Source organism: Aplidium turbinatum, chromosome 9 (genome assembly GCF_918807975.1).
Source record: "Aplidium turbinatum chromosome 9, kaAplTurb1.1, whole genome shotgun sequence".
In the NCBI taxonomy this organism is placed as follows: domain Eukaryota; kingdom Metazoa; phylum Chordata; class Ascidiacea; order Aplousobranchia; family Polyclinidae; genus Aplidium; species Aplidium turbinatum.
The window spans coordinates 26,031,580-26,052,644 of record NC_137480.1 but is presented as its reverse complement, the minus strand read 5'-3'; the positions used below and the strand labels follow the sequence as shown (position 1 = coordinate 26,052,644).

General features: G+C 36.7%; 2 protein-coding genes across 3 annotated transcripts; both read right to left on the bottom strand.

Moving 5' to 3' along the window:
- Positions 1 to 642: 642 nt before the first annotated feature.
- Positions 643 to 5,450, bottom strand: LOC145777195 (uncharacterized). 2 transcript variants are annotated; one of them, XM_082588516.1, is made up of 5 exons: positions 5,213 to 5,450; positions 3,782 to 3,882; positions 2,887 to 3,018; positions 962 to 1,235; positions 643 to 881 (listed from the first exon to the last, which is right to left on the bottom strand). In XM_082588516.1, exons 2-5 carry the CDS (start codon positions 3,878 to 3,880, stop codon positions 841 to 843), a joined length of 546 nt encoding a protein of 181 aa, XP_082444642.1. In that variant the 5' UTR covers positions 3,881 to 3,882; positions 5,213 to 5,450; the 3' UTR covers positions 643 to 840. The 2 variants fall into 2 exon arrangements, with proteins under 2 accessions (XP_082444642.1, XP_082444641.1); XM_082588515.1 differs by having other exon boundaries at positions 645 to 1,235.
- Positions 5,451 to 7,662: 2,212 nt separating this feature from the next.
- On the bottom strand, positions 7,663 to 10,182 carry LOC145776906 (uncharacterized). Its single transcript, XM_082588125.1, has 3 exons — positions 10,042 to 10,182; positions 8,922 to 9,015; positions 7,663 to 8,259 (listed from the first exon to the last, which is right to left on the bottom strand). Exons 1-3 carry the CDS (start codon positions 10,113 to 10,115, stop codon positions 8,125 to 8,127), a joined length of 303 nt encoding a protein of 100 aa, XP_082444251.1. The 5' UTR covers positions 10,116 to 10,182; the 3' UTR covers positions 7,663 to 8,124.
- Between the last annotated feature and the right edge of the window lie 10,883 nt (positions 10,183 to 21,065).

Sequence of the window (21,065 nt, the reverse complement as noted above, 5' to 3'; positions counted from 1 at the left end):
TTTAGATTGATTTAACGTCCACAGACGTTGAATGAATGTAAAAAAAGCGTCTGATTTTCTGTCTGGGGCTGGACGCAAATTGACATTTCCCAGTTAATTTAATACATTGAGATCTTCGCTAAGAACAAAAATTACGTACGAAGATTTTTTTGTGTCGTACAAAAATTTTGTTTGAAAGGCACAAAAATTGTGAATAGTTTTTAAAAAAGTAAATTTTCGAGTATTTTTATGAACGGCCAACACCGTTTGTAAGTTTTCGCAAAGATGCTTTTGTGCAATGTTGAGCTGATGATTGAGCTAAACTTATGCATGACAGCATGCCTGCCAGCTAGCCTACATTGCTGTCTTCAGGATAGGCCTACCTAATCGGCAGGGTGCTCTCGCGGCTAACCGGATCAAGTTTTCCACAATTGCAATGACGGTAACAAGCAGCTGCTGTATAACATTTTGCTAATTCAAACCTAATTTTCTATTTCACAACTGTAGATACAAACGACCTGCTTCAACCTAATGCTGCTAATCGTTAATAAGTAACAATGATGCTAAAACCGAAACTCAATCTACAAATTTACTACATTACAGTTTTCCCCAAAACGAGTGTACAGTATTTCAACCTGCCGACAATTCGCGTTGAACATAAAAAGCTGATCTGCCGATCACATGAAGATTGTTCAGTAATAACAACAATTCTGTGTATTTGATGCAAAGACTTGTTAATCGTCATGGGAAGCGGTTGCCTAACAATATCTGTACCGACACCGGGTTTTATGAGGACGCCCCACTCAGTGGAAAAGATAGGCTTAAGCTTCAACAAGCAAATTTGTTTTTAGTCTTAGTGCTTCATGAGCCGATCCGACATTTCTTTGTAGATGTAACTTTCTCTTTTTCTTAAAATTTTGTTCTTAGTCGTTTAATTTTTTCTCTTGTTCCGCCGTGAAATCTCCGTGGCCATCAACGTCACCAGCATCTGGATGTGCGATGACGACATTCTTGTTTATTGTTTTTGCTGTTTGGATAACGTCACTCTCAGTGACGTGATTGGCTTTTTCAAGGGTTGTTGTGACAACATCGTTGATTTCCAGATCGTCGGTGATGTCAACTTTGTCGTAGGTGTCTTGGCAACAGACTCGATGTACAAGGTCGAACAAGGCGTCTTCGACGTCTGTGTAAATTTCGTGGATAGATTTTCCAAATCTCAGATTGGAAATTCTTTTAATCACTTCCTGTCTTTCCTCCTGGAAAGACATCAACCGATAGCAAATATATTCACAATAAAAGTGATTATTCGCTGGACCAAACACTTTCATGGAAGATACTCCGCGAGATTGACGCTACGTGTCCTCGAATGCTGAAATCAGGGATATCTAATGAAGGGGATACGAAGGCTTTTATTACGTCTGACAATAGAAGGGCTTTTGTTTATCGTAAATAATCTGGGTTTATCGTAAAATGACAATTGGCACCGATAGTAGTTTAATAAATCTTGTTATGATAACTTGCATTGCGCTATTAACACCAGCCCTGGATATTCACAGCATGCTTGTGGTTGCTTGTTAATTCAACTACCCATATACTTGCTTTACATCTAGCCTCCTGCAAAGGCTTTGTTATAAAAAACAGCTTACTGGTAACTTTTCAACTGTCTTTATAAACAAGTATTCTTTAAATATGTTCAAGGTAACATTTGCTAACTGTCTTCTGTAGCTCATTGTACCAGCTGCACTACAAAACTTTTTACAATTTTAAAAAGAACCACATGTTTAAAGCACTACAAACTACCGCCCTGGTAGTATCATGAGAATAAGGCAATCGCTGCGAGCCTTCATATCCCCTTCTCTAGATAACCCTGGCTGAAATGCACCTTTCGAAACGAGATGGGGTCAGCTCTTGTCATGCAAGCCGCTAACAATGCCATCCCTTTTGATGTTTGTAGTTACAAGTCACTAACGGTTGTGCCTTGGTCCCGAAAGTTGACCCAGAGCTTCCAGTTTTGACAGGAAAGTCTTTGCTAATATTGCTCTGTCTATTCAGAAACTGACGATGACAACCATTTATACTTTTAAGATTGCAAATCTTGTAAATTCGACAAACAGAACTTGGATGAAATATTCTGGATTGGTTACATTTAGGCTCGGGAAATTATGCATCTAATAATTTAGCAATAAAGTAGTTTATGTTTTGCACCAATGGGGTCTAAAAGCCTTTTGGGGTTCTGTATCAGGTTTCAAGTTGATCCTTAAATGTATTAATTTTAGAAAAATATAATAATATGTAGACAAAAACTAAAATACAGTATGTAAGATTAATTTTGCAAAGTTTTTGCTCTGGCTTCCAGACTAAAAAAGATTAGGAAGCACCGACTCAGTCTTTCGTTGGCAGCGTGAATGACGTTTAGTTTGAGAACCACTAAAAACAAGACACATAAAGGTGTACTTGAAGGTGGACGTACAGATTAGATTACCTGCCTTTCTGTCCCCTTTTTGATCAGAAAAAATATATCTTTCGTTTAGCTACCGTGCCCAACGTGGTTTATTGTAGGGATACTAAGTGAAGAAAGTAAATTTTTGCGATCATAGTCAAACATAAACTACAGGTAAATCTTATTAGTCTGACATAGACCTACTTTCTTAAATTTGTGTACAAAAACAGGAAACCTTGATGATTGGTTGATTGAATCTTTCTCGGACTGGGAAAGCTTCTTGCAGAGCTTAATCCTGGCAGTTTCGCATACTTGTAGATGCTTTGAATCACTGACACAGGCCCACCGAGATTGACAGAGTGAAGTTTCCGATTGTTGAATTGTTCAATGTTCATGGACTGTGTTGTATCTCAAGCTATCAAAGTAAGCAGTAAGTTTTATCGCATTCGATTTGCTTGTTACCGCACCTCACATTCCGAAAGTTCACTGTGGTACGTCATAATTCTGTCGACAGTTGTTTGAATTTGTTTTTTGTAGATTTTTTGACGTTGAAGGCTCTTTTCAAGTTTCGCTGATGCGCATTGCAACCGCTCTTTAAGCTGTTAAGATGCAAAGATTTTGTAAAGTTTATTGTCAGCTTGAAAGAGTACGAAAAGAAGTTTTTAAAAATCTTGACTTCGCATAAACAAACAATAAGAGTATAACGAATTCCCCACGAGAAACTAGAGCTAAAATAATCTAAACTTAAAACCATAAAATTTTTCACAAAATAGATCTCATAGTAAAATGTGAAAGTTGGTAAAGTTGTAAGTACCTGCTGAACGTACGAACGACGTTCGTTCGAAATTCATCAAAGGCACGCAAAAGCCATTTTTAAAGAGTGTACGAAGATGGCTTTCTTTTCGTTCACATATTGTGAACCTTCAGGAATCAGGTTTGTAAGGATAAACAAGAAGGAACTCTACTGATGTCTTGATGAAACGTTCTCATCTAATTTTTCGTTAAATCTTTTAAGTTTTTGGAATAAAAACTGTAATAACGAAAAAAGACCTGTTGGCCTTGATTAGTTACTGAAATAATTTATTAGCTTTTTCAGCCTCTTCCTCCTCCTGTAAATGTGGTTCCAAGGAACAGACTGCAGACCACACCATCAATGACTGTACCATCTATTCTTCAAGCCATCTATCAGAGTGGAAGGTCTGCGCGTCTTGGATGATGACATCAAAGACTGGCAGCTTTTTAGTAGCTTTTTAGCATAGTTCGGGAACATCGTGAATCTGGGGTAGAAAAAGGATGAACCCTCGGCCCCATAAGTTCACACGACGAAGAATAAGCTAAATTATATTTACAAACAAGTCAAACCTCTTCAACATTCCATTGTAAAGGCTTAAGCCCAGGAACAATAGCTGAACTGTCTTCGATCTCATCCGCTTTGTTCAGGTCAATGAGAGGAATCTCCATGACTTTGCAAAAAAATAAACGTATTTATTGTTTATTATTGTTTCATTTTTCTCGTCTACACAGCTGCTGATAATAGAATTTATGGCGATAAAGGCTTAAAAATATCATAAAGATTGCAAATCTCGAGTGGCTCCGATTGTATTTCACCGCTTCAATTTTTCACTCATCGAGTATTATCAAGTTATACTGAGATTTCAAAATCAAACTGCGTCCCTAAACTTTTTATCGAAAATCTTCCTTTAAATTTACCAGTGATCCAACTAAATACGTTATGCAATAAATATATAAAAGAAATAAAGAGTGGGCTACTGCAATAATTCGATCAATTCAAGTGTAGCCTATTGTAGAGCTTTCGTCGCACAAGTGTTGCTAGGCCAGTAGGCTACATATTATTATTATTTAAGCCTAAATAAAAATGAGATATGCTGAGTTTCCTTGCAGAACCCTGAAGACAGGCTATCAGATCATTTACAACCTTAACCATAAAATGAATTTATTAAACTTATTTATCGGCCGCTTGCAGTAAAACTGATAAAAAACAAACTCTTGTTGCGCGTATGGTCTCAACCAGGCTGGCTCGCCACTATTTTGTTACGCTATGCCTTACCAGACAAACTACTTTGTGAAAGCAAAATTGTTTTCGAATTGCCGAATAATTGTTATAACAGAAATAAAGCACCAAGAAAGATCTGTTATCATTGATAGTATTTTTAAAGCAATATGAAATTGAGGAAGCAACTCCCAAAAAGAGGACCTGATAAGCGACATCTATTAATTATTTATCAATGTTGGAATTATTGGTGTTTAGTGTTATATATAGACACATAAGCTACTTAGCCTACTCTTATAAGTTTCATTTAATCCAAAAATCTAAAATTAACTTCCCTTGATGATGAAGACAATGAAGGCGTATAATGTAGCATAAGGTAAGGTTTCAACACTTCCATTAATTTTGTGTAAAATCTATTAATTATAATTCAGTTATTGCTGGCGTCTAATCTCTTTCCTTCACTTAGTTAGATGAATGTTTTCGTATTTCACTATAACGGTCTGTTGTGAAATTAAATTATCTTAACGCTATAATTGCCATATTGTATTATATTAATTCATCGCATGTTTTATGCAACAGGTGAAATACTTTTGGCTTAAAACTATTTCTCTATATATAATGAATACAGTAATAATCCTTATTTGGGTGCAATGTGCGCAGAGTGCACTAATCGTGTACAGTAGGGCCTCTACTTAGACTATTTACGAGCACGACCTAGGTAAGTTTAACAAGTTGATTTAACCAGATTCTTACATTCCCAGCACTACCTTAACATGACAAACCTGTTGCATGGACAGACTTTCTTTGATCCTTTTATATTTTCTTTTTAAAACGATCTACAATCTACATGAGCCTTTAAACGTCCTAATGAAAGAAACCGTAGCCTACCACAAAATGTTCTAATAAATTTTGTACTGCATTGACATCCTACTAAGTGACTATTATATCATATCAATTACTGTTTCATAACAATTACGTGTGACAATACACACAATAAGTTTTGATAAGAACAAACAATTTGCAACAAAAAGACCACCAATCGAATTGTCTAATTAATTTTTGATGTTTATCAAGTGTGAAACGTCGATAGTTCGAAAAGATGCAGATGGCTTCAAAAAATTCCTGTAAAACTTAAAGTTGTAGGGTATGACAACACAAATTTGTTGTGATAATTTTGAATGATTTAAATCCTCATCAATTTAATAATCATTTGTCTATTACAAGGTTTCTTAAAAACGCAGTTACGTACAATGAAATAGACAGTTGATGATAATGTAATTATTTTTTTTCCTGAAGTGCCGTTGTGTGAACCGAATTTACTGGTAGAAACAAAATTCATTTTTTCTATAACAATTACAGGGTCATCAATAATTAACGTTACAACTTTAAACAACTGTATTTAACAAATGGTAGAAAATTTTTGAGTAATAAACATATAATATTATTGTCAAATAAATAAGTATTTATGAAAAATAAGTTTTACTCAGTGTGTCCCCCATTTGCGTCGATAACAAGTCGGAGACGCTTCGAAAAAGACCTGCAAGAATCATGAATAACTCTTTGAGGTATTTTGGTCCATTTTTGTTCAGATTAGCCTTCAGCGCTTCCAAACTTTGGTGGTGTTTAGTCGAAACCTTGTTCTCCAGGTAAGACCAGTTGCCATAGTCTAGGGACTTCCAGTCAAGAGATGGAGGATATTCTTCCTTGGAAATGAAGAACGGCACATTGGTTGAAAGTCAGTTTTGCGTTCTCTTAGCTCCACGTGAAGAGGCAGAATCTTGTTGGAATGACCAATTATGTTTTTTGAAATGTTTCTTTGCCCAAGGCAACAATGAACCCTCAAGAATATCATTTCGGTGGTTTTCTTGGTTCAATTTCACTCCTTGCTCCACAAAAATCAATGGACTCCTTCCTGATCCGTTGACTGCGGCCCACACCATTACTGATGCCGCCCCTTGTCTCCGAGTGACTACCCGGGGTTCCACGTCACCATCTCTTGACCAAACACGATCGTTCTGACTGTTAAAATGATCCTGGACATCAAATTTCTTCTCATCGCTGGACACAAGGTTTGGCAGCGTGCCTCCTCCTTCAATGCGTGAGAGCAGAATTTTGGCTCTGGAGAGACGTTTCTTAATGGTATTGGCATTTAACAACTGTTTCTTCATGTGTTTGAATGGGCTCATCTTCAAATTCTTCTTGAGAACTGTGAACATGGTTTCATAGGCCGCGTTCGCCTCCTTTGCCAGTTTTTGAATGGGTCCCTTTGGATTTCTTTGTACCTTTTCTCTGGTTGCTTTTATCAGTTTTGAAGTTCTGGCGCTTCGAGAACGACCTTGGCCAGGTCGATTTTTGAGATTTCCAGTTTCTTTGTGCCTTTTGAGAGTTCTCCAGACCAATGTTCTGTTAATTTTTAGGTCTTTGCAAATATCACTCCTTGACTTGCCAGATTTGAAGAGCTCTTCAATAGCAATTCTTTTATTCAAATTTTCATTCATGGCCTATAAAATTTAGGCCCAAAAATATAAAATCGAGAAATATTCAATTTATTAAAGGCATAGTAAATGAAATTTTCAAACGGAAATTAAACATTAAAATGCGTAAACTGAACATTCAAGAATACATTTCAACAAGAATTACCGAAAAAAAAAATATTTTCAATAGCACTGGCAAGGCCCAAAGTTCAATGTTTCATTTATGTTTTATTTTTTTCAAAATGACCAAAAAGTGCAAACACTGCTCGAGAATACGTCACTATAGTTTGTTTGTTTGTTTGTTTGTTTTTCATATGTTTACCCTGCATTGCGGGAAAGCGGACTTGAGCGCTATGCATCGGTGTACGCCTTCCGACATACACCTGACCCACGCTGCAGCCGACGGCAATGGCTGTTTCCGATTGTCTACTCTACTTATTACTGAAATTTGGTACTACCCATTACTCGAAATCGATCACTGGGTAGAGGCAATTATCGTAAAGTTTCTTGCCCAGAGAAACAACAGCAAGTGCGGGTGGCTGGAGTCGAACATGCAGGCTCTCGACTGCGAGCCCAACGCGCTAACCACTCAGCAATTGCTGCCGACAAAAGCAATATAAGCAAAGCTAAAAGCTAAGCCAAAAGCAAAAGCAAAGCAAAAAGCTATAGATAGCAATAACAAAAGCCACGTTAACACTAACATCAGATCTGATGTTTTGAGCAAACTGTCTGTTGTTTTGATGTTGAAACCTGCTGTTTTGATGTACATAGCCTACATAGCCTACAGTTAAATCGCCCGCAGTAACAACTATTGCGCGATCAACTGATTGCTCGCCTATAGTGACGTAGACTGTACAGTCGCACGCTTCGCTGCTCACGCCTACTGTCGTTCTGAAAGCTCTGACAAAAACAGGCACGGAATGCTGATCAGACCGCAATGGGGCAAAAGTTTTATTGAAAATCGTTTTATGGTAGCATGTTAAACACAAAGAACGTGGAAAATCGCCAAGTCAGGTTTTTCCTTTACTATCTACTTTTTCCTTTACTTTACTATCTACTATCTACTTTATAATCCCTTTAACATTGTAACGCTAAATATTAATGTTAAATGCAATTTTTTGAAGTTGTAACGTTAATTAATGATGACCCTGTTTTGCTATTCAGAAAATCGAGTCCAAACATTTACAGTGTCCAAATTCCATCAGTTGCAAAGGAAACTTTTAAGAATTTTGTTTCCGTATTGCGTTCTTGACCTTCATTTGAACTTGAGTTCCAACCTCAGCCAATTCGCGCATGAACTCAGCGAAGGTGACGGAGCCGCTGTTGTCGCGGTCGAACTGCTCGAATGTTCCATCCTGCGTGGCAAGTGTAAATCGGTTACAAGAAGTTAGCGTCTGCTGGACCATTATAACTGGAGCCTATAAGTCATACCTGCACGCTGGAAACTAAATTTATTGGAAAAACATATGGGGCTGTGTCTGATAATAACTCAGAGTGATATAGTCTCACCCATAGGCCTACAGCCAATTTATCTGGACCAAATCTTTGCTAGATTGGGTACGGATCTGACCAGATCTGGGCCAAATAAAGTGGTTGTCTGGGAAAATTGTCTTAGGCCGTCTGTATAGGCTATTTCTCTATTTCAACTCACGTATGCTTGCTCAAACATTGATATTAATGTACTTTCTTTAGACAACTTACATTACGCGAGTCATCCTTGAATTCATGTATGTTACATCACTAAGAATGTCTTTTTACAAGAACTCCAACCCACATTTTATATATTTTGATAAACCATAAATATTTCTGCAAGTGACATATCATAAATTTGTAACTCATTTTGTGTACTTTTTCGTGGTAGTTTGTGTTTTGTTGATCATCTTTCTGACTTATTTATTTACAAGCAGATTTTACAAACTTGTAAGCTATTCAACCGAAAATTGTGAATCCGAAGATTGTAAACCAGACTCAAGGTTTGTAAACGGAGAACAAGCGACACATCTCATCAGACACTTACTCCAAGAAAATGTACAAGCTCCTTTTTGAGCAGGAGATCCATTTCTTCTCTGTCCAGCTGGCTGTCATCACCGTCTTTACCTTTTCGTGCGTAACTGAAGTTGAAACAAGAATATGTAGCAGAACATGAAACATTTTAGTGTTCGTCAGAGAAATAGAGAACAATTAACTTTGTTAGCTGTTCAGGTGACAATGATACACATAAAGCTTCATCCGGGCATCTTCTGCACAAGTGCAAGAACGCTTTATAATATTATCACACAATTCAATCTGACTGTCCAATGAGTTGAAAACCATGAGATTATTAAAATATCTGTTCCAACCTGTTCCAAAGAAATTAAAAAAACAGAAAAAACAATAAGTACCAATACAGCAGAGGTTAACAAAAAACTAAAAGCGAATAAACGAAAATGTGTCAGTTGGATGCAAATGTACAGAGCCAGTATATCGCTCACAGGCGGTTGTTAGGCTTACTCTTTATAACTCTGTAGAAGGGCACGAAACGATCGAACATTTGCATCAAAGAAAACTCCCAGCCAATGGAAGAAGCTGAATACTTTGAATAATAAGATCCACTTTGAAGCAATATGGTTGCTGTGATGCCCCTCGTCGCTCAATGCTTGTCATGCAAACATAACAATCTCAGCTAAATTTACTCTTGAGTAATCTCAGAAGATATATTTTGGCATGTATGCTATTCCATGTAGCGGGGTGGGTAATGAATTTAATCTTTGTTTCTCGGCAGCCGTTGTCGCAAATTATCGTCAAGAAATATTTCTATTCCATGTAAGCCACTTCTTTGTAAGTTTATTGTTGTAAACAAAAAATTTACATTGCTCTGCAATCAGGGCTTTGGACAAAAATCTTTCAGGGCGATACAAAATTTATTTGGTTATTTATGGTTTTCTCAAATCGTAGTGTAAAAGTGCAATAGGTATTTCTAATACTTAACCAGGTCTTGCCCACAAAATGAGGCAACTACAAAATTGAAAACTTTATCCTTGCTTGTGATGGCGAAGAGAAGACGCACATTATCACATAGTTTGTCCTGCAGAAGTTAGTTCAGCTGTATACTTACAAACCATGAATATACTTATTGTAACAGACTCCTTATCACGTACTCATAAAATGTCTCAGCTAAAAGCATAAGAGCCTGTTCCGTCTTGGTGTGTAGACGCGATTCCATTGTTGACATACAAACAGGTCACAATGAGTGAATATCAATACAATCAAAACTTAATATCAATAGAACTCAATAAAACGCTGCAAAAGTTGAAAAATAACTCAAATATATGGTTAAGTATTTACGTCACGTTGGTCTGCAGCTCGACTGGATCTTCATTATTTTCTCATAATTTACACCATCGTTCAGTCACTACGTAAGTATTATTCACAATTAAGACATTGTGCCACCATAAATGAACCTTATAATGAATACCAATTGAAAGTGTTGTTTATCCAAGCCAGGGATTCAAAACATAGGGATCGCCAACTCGGCTGGATTTCTGACAAGCGGAGTGTAAAAGTGTTGCCAGATATTTATTTTTAGAAAAACTAACTCTTTGGCATTTTTAAAGAGTAATGGTCACCCAAGGCTTGTCCATTTAAAGCTAACCTGAAGTTTAAAGTTGTACAAGATTGAGTTAAAGTAGTTTGAAGTTGTACTTTGCAATAAGAATGTGAATTTATGCACAAAATTTAAATAAAAGTTAGAAAGAAAGGTTAAATTAGCAAAAAATATGACAGTTTGATAAGTGAATAATAAATTTTTTTAGAGTAGTTTTAAAATAGTTATTTACGGGCAAGTTTTGTGCGACTACTAAATTTAAAAATGCCAAAATAATATTTTTTCTAAAAATTTAAAAAATATCTGGCAACACTTTTACACTCCGCTTGTCAGAAATCCAGCCGAGTTGGCGATCCCTATACTATGAATCCCTGATCCAAGCTAAAAATTATCTTCATCTATCAAAGCAGAGTAATCCTTCATCATTTCATCTCTTCCACTTGCATGGCAGTTCATCATTAGGATTTTACCAAACGTTATCTCCATATGAGTGAAATGCTTTGAAAACTTTATGGAATAAATAAGTTTTTCTGAATCCTGATCTTTGCATAAATTATAAAATTTGAAAGAAAATTTTTTAAATTAAATTTTGCATATAAATTCATTTGTCTGCGTATAAATTCATAGACAAGCAAGATTGAGTTTAAAGTCAATTTCTTTGCTTGCATAACCAAACTTACCAACATCATTCGCTTCACGGATGTGACGTGGTATGACTAGCGGATGGTGAATGAAAGCATCATCGTGAATTTTTTCACAATGTGATATTTATCCACAGACTCAATTGTTCCGCCTGCCTGTGTGACAGATCAACTACGCCAGGGCTAAGCTTACTCAACTGGCGGACCGTGGTCCGAATCCGGACCTTCTGGGTGTTGATGGTGGACTTTGAGCTTTTGGAAGAATAACCTCATTGCCACGTTTCGGGGCTTCTTTAAACAGATTTCTACTGGGAGGAAGCAATTTTTACTGTGATTGTCCTAGTTGCTGGGGGGCTTCGAGTTCCAAAACTTTTGTGGTTGTGTGTGAAATAACTTATTCACCGGACCATTAAAAATATTCAACTTGTCAAACTGAACCTTTGTTAAGATTAGTTAAGTAACCCTGAATTACACACTTTGCATTGGTCTTGGTGGCATGACGTTGCACAGTAGTTAGTTACGTAACACGTTTGCTTTTTTGATAACGTCTTATTTTTATGTCTTATGCGGTTTAAACTGTTCTAGCTAACAAGTGTTACCTATTATTTTTCTAACTTTCCACAAACGAATTGAATCATTTATAGGTTATAAAAAATAGTTTATTGTACAATACAGGTTGGTCTTCCTGGCTCATGTATCGGTAACCCAGTCTAATAACATCTAGTCCTTCTTACATACAGAAGAGCGTCTGTCCTATTGGCTATTGATATGAATCGGTAGCAGCTTTTCATTTGCAGCGTTGAAGGCTTTGTTCAATTGTTGAAACTGAGAGAAAATATCACACATCTTTTTTCACTCCTCTTCATTTTTTAACAGCTATCCATACTGCCAAATCCGTCATTTTTACATTGATTCAACGTCTGCAGACTGATTTTTCTGTCTGGGTAGATGTTTTTTGCTTCAACGGATCCTATAACGTTGCTGTACGCAATAACTTATCATAGACTAAAAATTGAACCTTTAGCGGAACAACATTAACTACCGAATAGTCTTTCCCCAAGAAAGAAACTTAACGTAGCCTATTTGTTCATTACAGGGTGCAGCTACTCTTTTGAAACATCGTCTTAGGTGTGTCCATAGTGCGGATCATTCTTAATCTTTTGGCTCAAAGTCAATTTTAATGAATAATTCATGATTTACCTAACTAGTGGTTATAGAAAGGTAGTTAATTTATTTAATTATAAAAAGGGAATGTTGTGGTTTTGAAAATAGCCTAAGTGCTGAAATGGCAGAGTCTTTCGTCAGCGGCTAAAACCCTGAATTGATTTTAGATCATAATCTGACAGTCTTTTGGTTCTTTCATCTCATCACAAGCTCATTATTGCACAGCTACGCGGCTAAGCGGTAGTAGAGCATCTTGAATCTCAAAAGACAACAGCTTGTCACGAAATTAGTTTTGCCCAAATCGCGTCCGACAAAATTAATGCTTTCCCAAAATCTCAAAAACAAATGACATTGGTCTGTTTGTGCCTTGTTGTATAAGTGACCGACTACAGACACGCCACAATCTGTCCGACTCCGACGCTGACTTCGACTGCACAGCCCTGAACAAGACACATCTTTAAAAAATGAAGAATTATCTCAATGAGAGGCTAATATTAAACAACAGGAAATTTTCAGCCCGAAATAAGAAGAAGTTGTATCTGGAATAAAAAATTTGGAGTACGTACACACGCATCATTAGGTAATAGCCTAAGACTCCAAAGAATGGAACCGAATTAAATTCATATGTTGGCTAATCTTGGATCTAGAAAACATTAAATATTCATGAAATCTATTATGCGTCGTTGAAAGGTCCCTGAATAGTCACAATACGCTACATGTCATTATGACACAACACAACAATGTTATAAACCTGTGGCTCGCAAATTGACATGTTTTGGGATCACTATCTATTTCAATCCCACAAACGCAAGTGGTCCCTACAGGCGCAACAGGCTTAAATTAATATTATTAAACATCCAAAGAAAAATTTTTTTACCCATACACCAATGAGTTATTTTTAAAAGTGTTTTCCGTGTTTTGGCCTCCGCGAGCCTGGGTTAAATCGCTTGAGCTAGAGTCTTGCACTGAGATATTCCAAACATGATATCCTGATTGCTCGTCAACGTCATCGGATAAAACAACTTATCAGTGAGAAACGATGGACTCACAATTACGAAGTAAGTTGTGAAAATGACAAGTTCCAAAAAAAACAAGTTGTCAATGCATCTGGAACAAAGCTGTTAACCAAAACGAGGATAAAATTATTCGCCTCCAAAGCACAGTTGCTTTAGCGCCCGATTTAAGGCGTGCATTGAGATTGCTATTCATTCAACGGCACCTAGTGATTGGAATAATTCACAGGCAACAGTATCCTTCTTTGACAATCGGAAACTTCACTTTGGCAAACTCGAAAACTGGGCCTGCTGCTGTTATTCAAATCCTCTACAAGTAGCCTAGACTATGTTATTATTATTTATTTGCATCAGACAAGAATGCCCATATTCGAATAAAAAAATACAAACAAAAATAAAAGCCATAGCCTACAATTGTAGGTAAGGAGCACCATCTTGCCCGCTCCTCCCGAAATTCAAAATGCGCGTTTTGTATGTAACCGAATTCATCAAATTAAATTTGGATTTGGTGGAAGGATTAGCCTAAAATTTAGTTAGCTTACCATTAAAAAAATATATAGGCTATATTGCCTACTATAGGCTATATATTTATGATCCCAGAAGTATTTTAAATGTCTTGAAAATTTGTATAGCTTAGTAGGCTAGGCTATGGTAGGCTGTAACCTTTCAGAACGCTAAAACTTATAAAGTCTATCTGATGCATCATCTGATGATGTGTCAAATATTTTTATTTATACAAAGTGTCAGAGGACAAGCTGTCAAAGAACATATATTGTGAAAAATTCTTGTGTTTAATTTTTTGCATGTTTATGGCAGTAGGCCAATATCAAAACTACTGTATAGCCTATAGCCAAAAACACAAGCAATTTTGCTAAAATTAAAAATTTTCTTCATCTTTCTTCACGAAAGTCGGTCTCCATACCTCAGTTGATATTTTTGGCAAAAAATGAATTATTGCCCTGGTTCAACTCTCAAGTCAAGGTATGCGCTTGAACAGCCCATTTCAACAACAGTCCCTTCATTCACCACCACGCTGTGGATGAAAAAATAAAGACAACATTTGGCCTAGCCTAGCCTATAGTCTAGTAAAGGAAAAACTGAAGTTTGTAAGTCTTTATGACGAAGCTGTGCAGTAGACCTGTCATTAACAATAGGGGGCAAAGCTAGCTTTATTCTGGAATCGTATTCAAGGTGATTTTGAAGGGCCGAAATCTTTCATTCTTTCCCTGCACTGCGGTTGCATCCTTAATTTTTTAGCGAAAACTCCTGATTTTTGTAGAAATATTTTTCCCTCGATGATTTCACTGATAATTTCTTCTTTTTTGATTCAATTTCAACTTCAAATTGTTTTCTAATCAGTAGGCCTACTAGTCCCAACTTATAATTTTAACTTCCATGAAAGCCTGGTCAAATGTTTTAACGTTCAGACCAAGGAAAAAAAGCTATTGATTTATTTTCTTAACTTCCATGAAATTGCTTCTGTGGTTCGCCCATCTATCCTATCACAAATTTAGTGTAGGTTGTTGTGTTAAAAATTGATTATTTTGTGTCAAAAGCAAAAGTTGTCTTTATTTTTAATTTAGTTTCATAATGGCATTGAGAGGCAAAAAGTTAGAACATTTGCTCAGTTTACAACTGCTGACTTGTAGGAGACTCTTCCTTAGGCCTAATATCGATTGTGCCTATTTCTAACCTAGCGTAGATAGCCTAGGCCTATCTACAATAGGCCTACTATACCAAGTCTCTACGAGTCTGTAAGCAATCAACCTCGGCGACTGAAATCGAGACCGATGGGAAATGACTCCGTCCGCGATCTGTGAGTGTGGCAAGGAAGTACAAACCGCAGACCACACCAATGGTGTGCATGGTCATTGGTCTGCGTGAAGTGGAAGACGAATCAATTCAGTGACTGCTCGACACCTGCCCAAACATCTAGACCGAGTCGCCACAGTGCCGGTCTTTGTGGTGTGCAAACCGTGCGATCGCACAGGGCCCGCAAATTAGGGGGCCCGCAATTTACTGAGAAAATGCAGTAATTTTCGTCATTTCCATTGGAAAAAATTCAATTCGATTCACAAGCAAGTATAGGCTATAGCCTATATCGGTATCCTTGAAGTCAGTTGTTAATTAAATGCTGCTCTGCCACTGCATAGAAAATGACTCTGACAGAGTTGAACATGCTTTGAGAATGCACCAAATTCAAAGCAATTTTTCAAAAATTTCACCGCTCGCCGTCAAACCCCCCCTCCCCTTTTAAAATACCTAGCTACGCTACTGAATTGGATCATTGTCATTGGGGCCCGCAAAGCATATTTCGCACAGGGCCCGACATACCCTAAGACCGGCACTGGTCGCCGCCACTGCTCAAAGGTGGTAAAAGGCAGACACTATCGACCCTTGAAGTGGCGAAGAAAGTTTAGGCCTATAGACTACGAGGAAAAATGTCTTGTTTGGAATATTTCATTCACTCGGTTTGTTTGTTAAGCTTACTCGTAAAAACGACAACAAATAAGATCTCTCTTGCTTGAATTTGATTTAGAATAAAAAAAAATAATGCAAAAGTTGCCTTGTCGCTTACTATGAAGCAATTTTATGAATAACATTTTTTATAATGGATATGGACAGCTTTGTCTGATGCAAATAAATTATTATATTATAATTATAACGAAGAAAAGAAAAACATGATTGTGAAGGACTACTTTTTTGAAAGATAGGCCTATTGATGAATAATAAAAAAAATGTTTACTTTTTATAATTTTGAAGCTTGGACATGTCAAAAATCTTTGAGATGCAGCTGACCCGATGACTAATATAGTCTTTCCCTGCTTCTTGTCCCCTTATCAAACTGCGACAATTTCGGCTCTTGACATGATCATGATCAAACTGAGGATGTTGTGATGGCGATATCGACTGATGATTAAAAAAGGAAGCTGGTAAACTGTTTGTTAAGTGATTAATTAGCTTTTTGACCATTTTCTAGACCTCTGCTATGTTTGTCATATATTGTTTTTTTCGCTATGATGGTCAGATATGAACTGAACTCAGAAATAAAAATAAACTGAACTGAACTGGCTTATGCAAAACTGCGACAATTTTGTTCACAGATATTTCATGCTTGGCTGGTTTTGGTGATACGGGTTTTCCCCTTGAAGCTGATTTCGCTTTTACGCTTTTACCTCTGCACCATGAGTTTACTTTCGAGGTCTGACAGGTTTTTTCGATTTTCTTAAAGGAAGTGGCTATTTTTCCACACTTGATCAGATGCCATGCTTATAATCAGGTGTTGCCAGAGTTAGGATTAAGTTAGGAAGGGTTAAGGTAAGGGTTTGTGTTAGAAATAAGATTAGGGTTTTGATCTTTGCCCAGGATTAAAAAAAATTTCCAAAATGCATGTTTTTGTTTTCAAGAGCTTTAAACTTTTCTCAAATTAGGGCAGAATTCCTTATCTGGCAACACTATTGAAGCTATCATTACACTATACAGTGTAAATATAGCCACAGCCAACATTTAAAAGGGTTAAAGTTTAGGGCTAGGGTGTTTCCGCAAACAAAGTGGAAAGATCGAGAGAAAGAAATAGAACAAAGCCGAAGTCGCTGATCGCAGTTTCCAGTTTTTCCGCAGTTTCCGCAAACATTTTTAAATTTTCGGTAATGATCCTAAGAGTTTGCCAAAGTCGCTGATCGCAGTTTCTGCAAACATTTAAAAAAGGTTAGGGTTAGGGTTGTTTGGAGTTTCCGCAAACAATTTAAAAGGGTTAAGGTTGATCGGAGTTTCCGCAAACATTTTAAAATTTCTTTAAATGATCCTTAGAGTTTTTGTTTGTTTGCGGAAAATTTTAAAATGTTTGCGGAAACTGCGATCAGAGACTTCGGCTTTTTTAATTTTTTCTCTTAATCTTTTCAAGGTACGAACTGATGGTACGAATTGTTCATGGTACGAATTACGGTAGGTTGCATCCAGGAAATCTGCCCTAATTTCAGTAAAGTTTAAAGCTGTTGAAAACATAAACTTGTATTTTGGAAAATTTTTTAGGACAGTGGCTATTTGACCGGCGCTGGTCTTTGTATCTGAAACACTATTTGACCGGTCATGACATCACTATATAGGCATTTTTTTTCTTTTTCAAAACAAAAGACGAGAAAAGTGCTTATATATTATAAGTTCTAAATTCGGCAGTTATGTTCAACTGATTCGGTGGCGCATAGGATAAGTCTCCGGCTGGTGCTCCAGAGGGAATGAGTTCAATACTATGCGGAGGCGTTTTTTTATTTTTAACTAAATTTTGACCCAAATTGACTCAATCGTTAGGCTGCTGCATTTTTGTGGTTAATTTTTAATTTGAGTAGGCTACAGCCCAATTTTTTATGTCTTTTCAACTATGAGTAATAAAGTTAGAGTTTGTAATTTTCTGGAATTTGAGAATTTCTCCGAGTAATTTTCTGTTCGTCATAAGAGCAGAGGATGTGACCGTGTTTGCCGAACGACGCATTACATTTTTGCGTCGTTTGGCAAACGAGTCATTCCATCCTTAATTTAGGTGCTTGTACACCCACGGTTTCAGAATTTTATGATATATTGTATTCAGATGGAGCTCATCAAGACAACTCTTTTTTAAAAAAAATTAGCGTTCTATGACCTTCGGTTCTGGAGATATAAAGGATTGCAATTTGGCCACACGAGGCACAAATCTGGTCATGTACTGTTTTAAGCATTATGTTTTGTTTTAAAACAAACTGCTGCTGAATTCTGTTATGTAAATTGCGAGCTAAACAAAGATATGGACACTGATTAGTTTTGATTTCAGTCACAAGCAATACAACTGCACAAGGTGATTTTAAAAGCAGAAAATTAGGCTAGAAACAAGGCGTTTTCACATGGTTAATAAAGTATTTTTTTTTCACTCAAAGTGGATTACAGTAAAATCTACTGCAAAGGCTGCCAATCTGCTAAATTCTGTTTTGCTCTCCTGAAATGACATACAGTTCTTCTTTTTTTAAGCAAGCCTTTTGTGTAGTGTGACCCTGCTCGATCTAATATGTTTCAATAAAATGTTTTTGAAACCATAAAAGAACATCAGTTTTTGTTCAATATTATCATAAGCATTAGGAAATGAAAGAATGTTAGTTTATTGGTGATGTCATTGGGATTTTTTTAATTCACTGTTGGTGCTTTATAATTATGTAGTGTACTATATGGACACCTTACTGCAGCATTTTAAATTTGCATTGGTGCACTAGGCCTATATTCTTTGTATTTACAAAATACTGGTAATGAATTCTCGTGTTCTTTTGATGACTTCACATGCACTATAGTAACATAATTATAATGTTCATTGTTCATCTAAATGCAACATAAAAATTGTACTTGCTGTAATTTTGGAACATTAAGACTGCTACCGGTATGTTTTATCCAATGTATCGAAAACATGCCAAGGTGCAAAGTAGGTGCTTTGCACCTGCTCTTTCAACAGTAGGCTACTCTAGTGTGTGTTTATCCTTTGATCAGTTTGACAAAGAACTCTTTGAAACCAATCCATGCTTTCTGTTATACACTATATATATACAGCATTTGTCAGACATTAGTTTGTAATTTTAAGTTGTAATTGTATACAGACGAAATCGGTTAATCGTATCACCTATTTGCCAGACGTTTTGATACGATTATACGATTGATTCGTTTAACCAATTTGCTAAAAAAAAGGTTCGGGGTGAATGGCGTAATTGTTGAGAAGACGTCTATGCTGACTAGGCTGCAACGCACATTACAAACTGATACTTCCTACAACTGTTTACAATTCTGGTTAAACTTTAAAGAGTTTACTAGTTTTCTGTTACATAACACTAAGCGGTATGTTCCAGCCAGCAAAACTGGTTGTTTTTACATTGATTTATTGTCTGCAGACGTTGAATCAATGTAAAAAAGACCAGCTTTGCTGACTGGGAAGAGCTTGTACAATCAAAGCATTTTTCTGCAAACTGCGGCAATCGGACTTGTTTTCATCTCACCGATCTCTGTGACGTCACAACGCAAACTTTGGCCGTTGAAGTTTTTGATTTAAGCGTGCTATTTTTAGCCTACCAGCTGTGTAGTTTTGAGAATGGAATGTGGCCTACAAAAATAGGGGTATGGTAGAAAAACACAGCTCACACTTATTGTTTGTTTTGAAAATACAAAAGTTTTTTTTTTCAAGTTTTTTGCGCTGTCTGGTAAAATAATTAATTTGCAGTGTTCTTCAACTGAACGAAACTGCACAAATGAAATTACGCACTGCATTTCACAACAGTGGGCTACTTTTATTCAGCAATTTAAAAAAAATTCTCCAAAGTTTTCTGGTTTAAACTTTTGGACATGTTTCCCTCTCAAGCCGAAATAATTCGTCGGCGTCCATTCCTTGGAAGGCCAGTCGCCGACGGATGACATCAAAAGCATTTAAACTTCTTTATTAGGAAGTGTGATTATTCCTTTTGTCTGCTCTTCTGTAAATTTATGGTTGAGGAGCAACAAAAATGGTTATTACAAGTGCTGTTTCACAGATAAAACACTTCGCGAAAGAGATTTAGATCATTTAAACGGACTTAAAGAATGTCGAAAGCGAAAAATAGCCTACGTTGCTCTTGCTCGCAAAACAGCAGCTGCTGATCGCATGGCTTTCTCATTCGGTATGGAAATATCAAAGTAGATGGTAGAGGAACTTACGCTGCTGGAATAATCACATAACTATTCACTGCAATATTAAGTAAACCAGCGAAATTTAACGCGCGATTTTCAACGAGGTCTTCTATGATTTAACAGAACGCATTGTATTGTTCGCTATGTGTGAGAATTAAATCGAAAACCGATAAAAGAAAAGGTGTTTAATGGTTTTGGTCGCAGATATTGCCTGCATTAACGACGTCTCTTACCGCTATTGTCACCTAGCCAACCTGACATCATTGTTTTATGCGGCCGCTAAGGTTTGACATCGACTTCGACAATCATGGAATGTTACGTAATAAGAACGATTATATCCTACACGCAAAAATAAAAAAAATGATCTCTTAAAACAGCTCTTTCCGCTGTTTTGTCTCGTGAGCTTTGCATATTGCCCAACAAGTGCATAAAGTTTAGAATTAACAAGAAAACATTAAATTTGAATATTAAGTTTGAATCACTGCAAATACACGCATTCAAAACTTTTATTTCGGCCGACGCCATTTCACACTCCATAATCTACCTCGGCAATGATTTTGCCGCAGCAAAAATGCGTTCATTGTGAAAACTGCCGAGCTGGAGACAACAGCTTGTCCCGTGTATGAGTTTGAACCTGTTTTTTGAGGTGAAAATTACTTGCGAACATCTCGACCTATATTCGAGAATATACGGTATTTGATAAAAGACTATAAAGATTTTCGATAAAAAAACAGAAGAGAAAACACTACGCCGTTGTTAACGCTTTGAAGGTAAGTAATTAGCAAAACGAACGAAACGAGGTTAATAAAACTAATAGCGGGTTTCCACTCTGCTTGAGATCATGATTTTTAGCGTTTTATTTTGATAACTTCACTGTCTTGATCGTTGTTATTCACTCACACGAAAAAGTAATGAATCGGCTTGTTTTCCAACTGTTCCAATTATGAGCTAACAATATCAAGATTTTTACGACTAGGCGTACTGCATGCGTAAAACCAATCGTTTCAAGCAGCGGTGCTAATAAATTCGGTTTGCGACCTAGGTGTCAATATAAACAAGACACTAAGCTTAATCAAAGACTATTTTAATTG

Excerpts from the sequence above, each read along its gene's own strand:
- LOC145777195 (XM_082588515.1), bottom strand. The coding sequence starts at position 3,880 with ATGGAGATTCCTCTCATTGACCTGAACAAAGCGGATGAGATCGAAGAC. Across the intron at positions 3,019-3,781 it reads TACAATGGAATGTTGAAGAG|CTTAAAGAGCGGTTGCAATG; the intron begins GTTTGACTTGTT and ends GCATCTTAACAG. Across the intron at positions 1,236-2,886 it reads GTGAACTTTCGGAATGTGAG|GAGGAAAGACAGGAAGTGAT; the intron begins GTGCGGTAACAA and ends ATGTCTTTCCAG.
- LOC145776906 (XM_082588125.1), bottom strand. The coding sequence starts at position 10,115 with ATGTCAACAATGGAATCGCGTCTACACACCAAGACGGAACAGGCTCTT. Across the intron at positions 9,016-10,041 it reads TTAGCTGAGACATTTTATGA|TTACGCACGAAAAGGTAAAG; the intron begins GTACGTGATAAG and ends TTTCAACTTCAG. Across the intron at positions 8,260-8,921 it reads AGCTTGTACATTTTCTTGGA|GATGGAACATTCGAGCAGTT; the intron begins GTAAGTGTCTGA and ends CTTGCCACGCAG.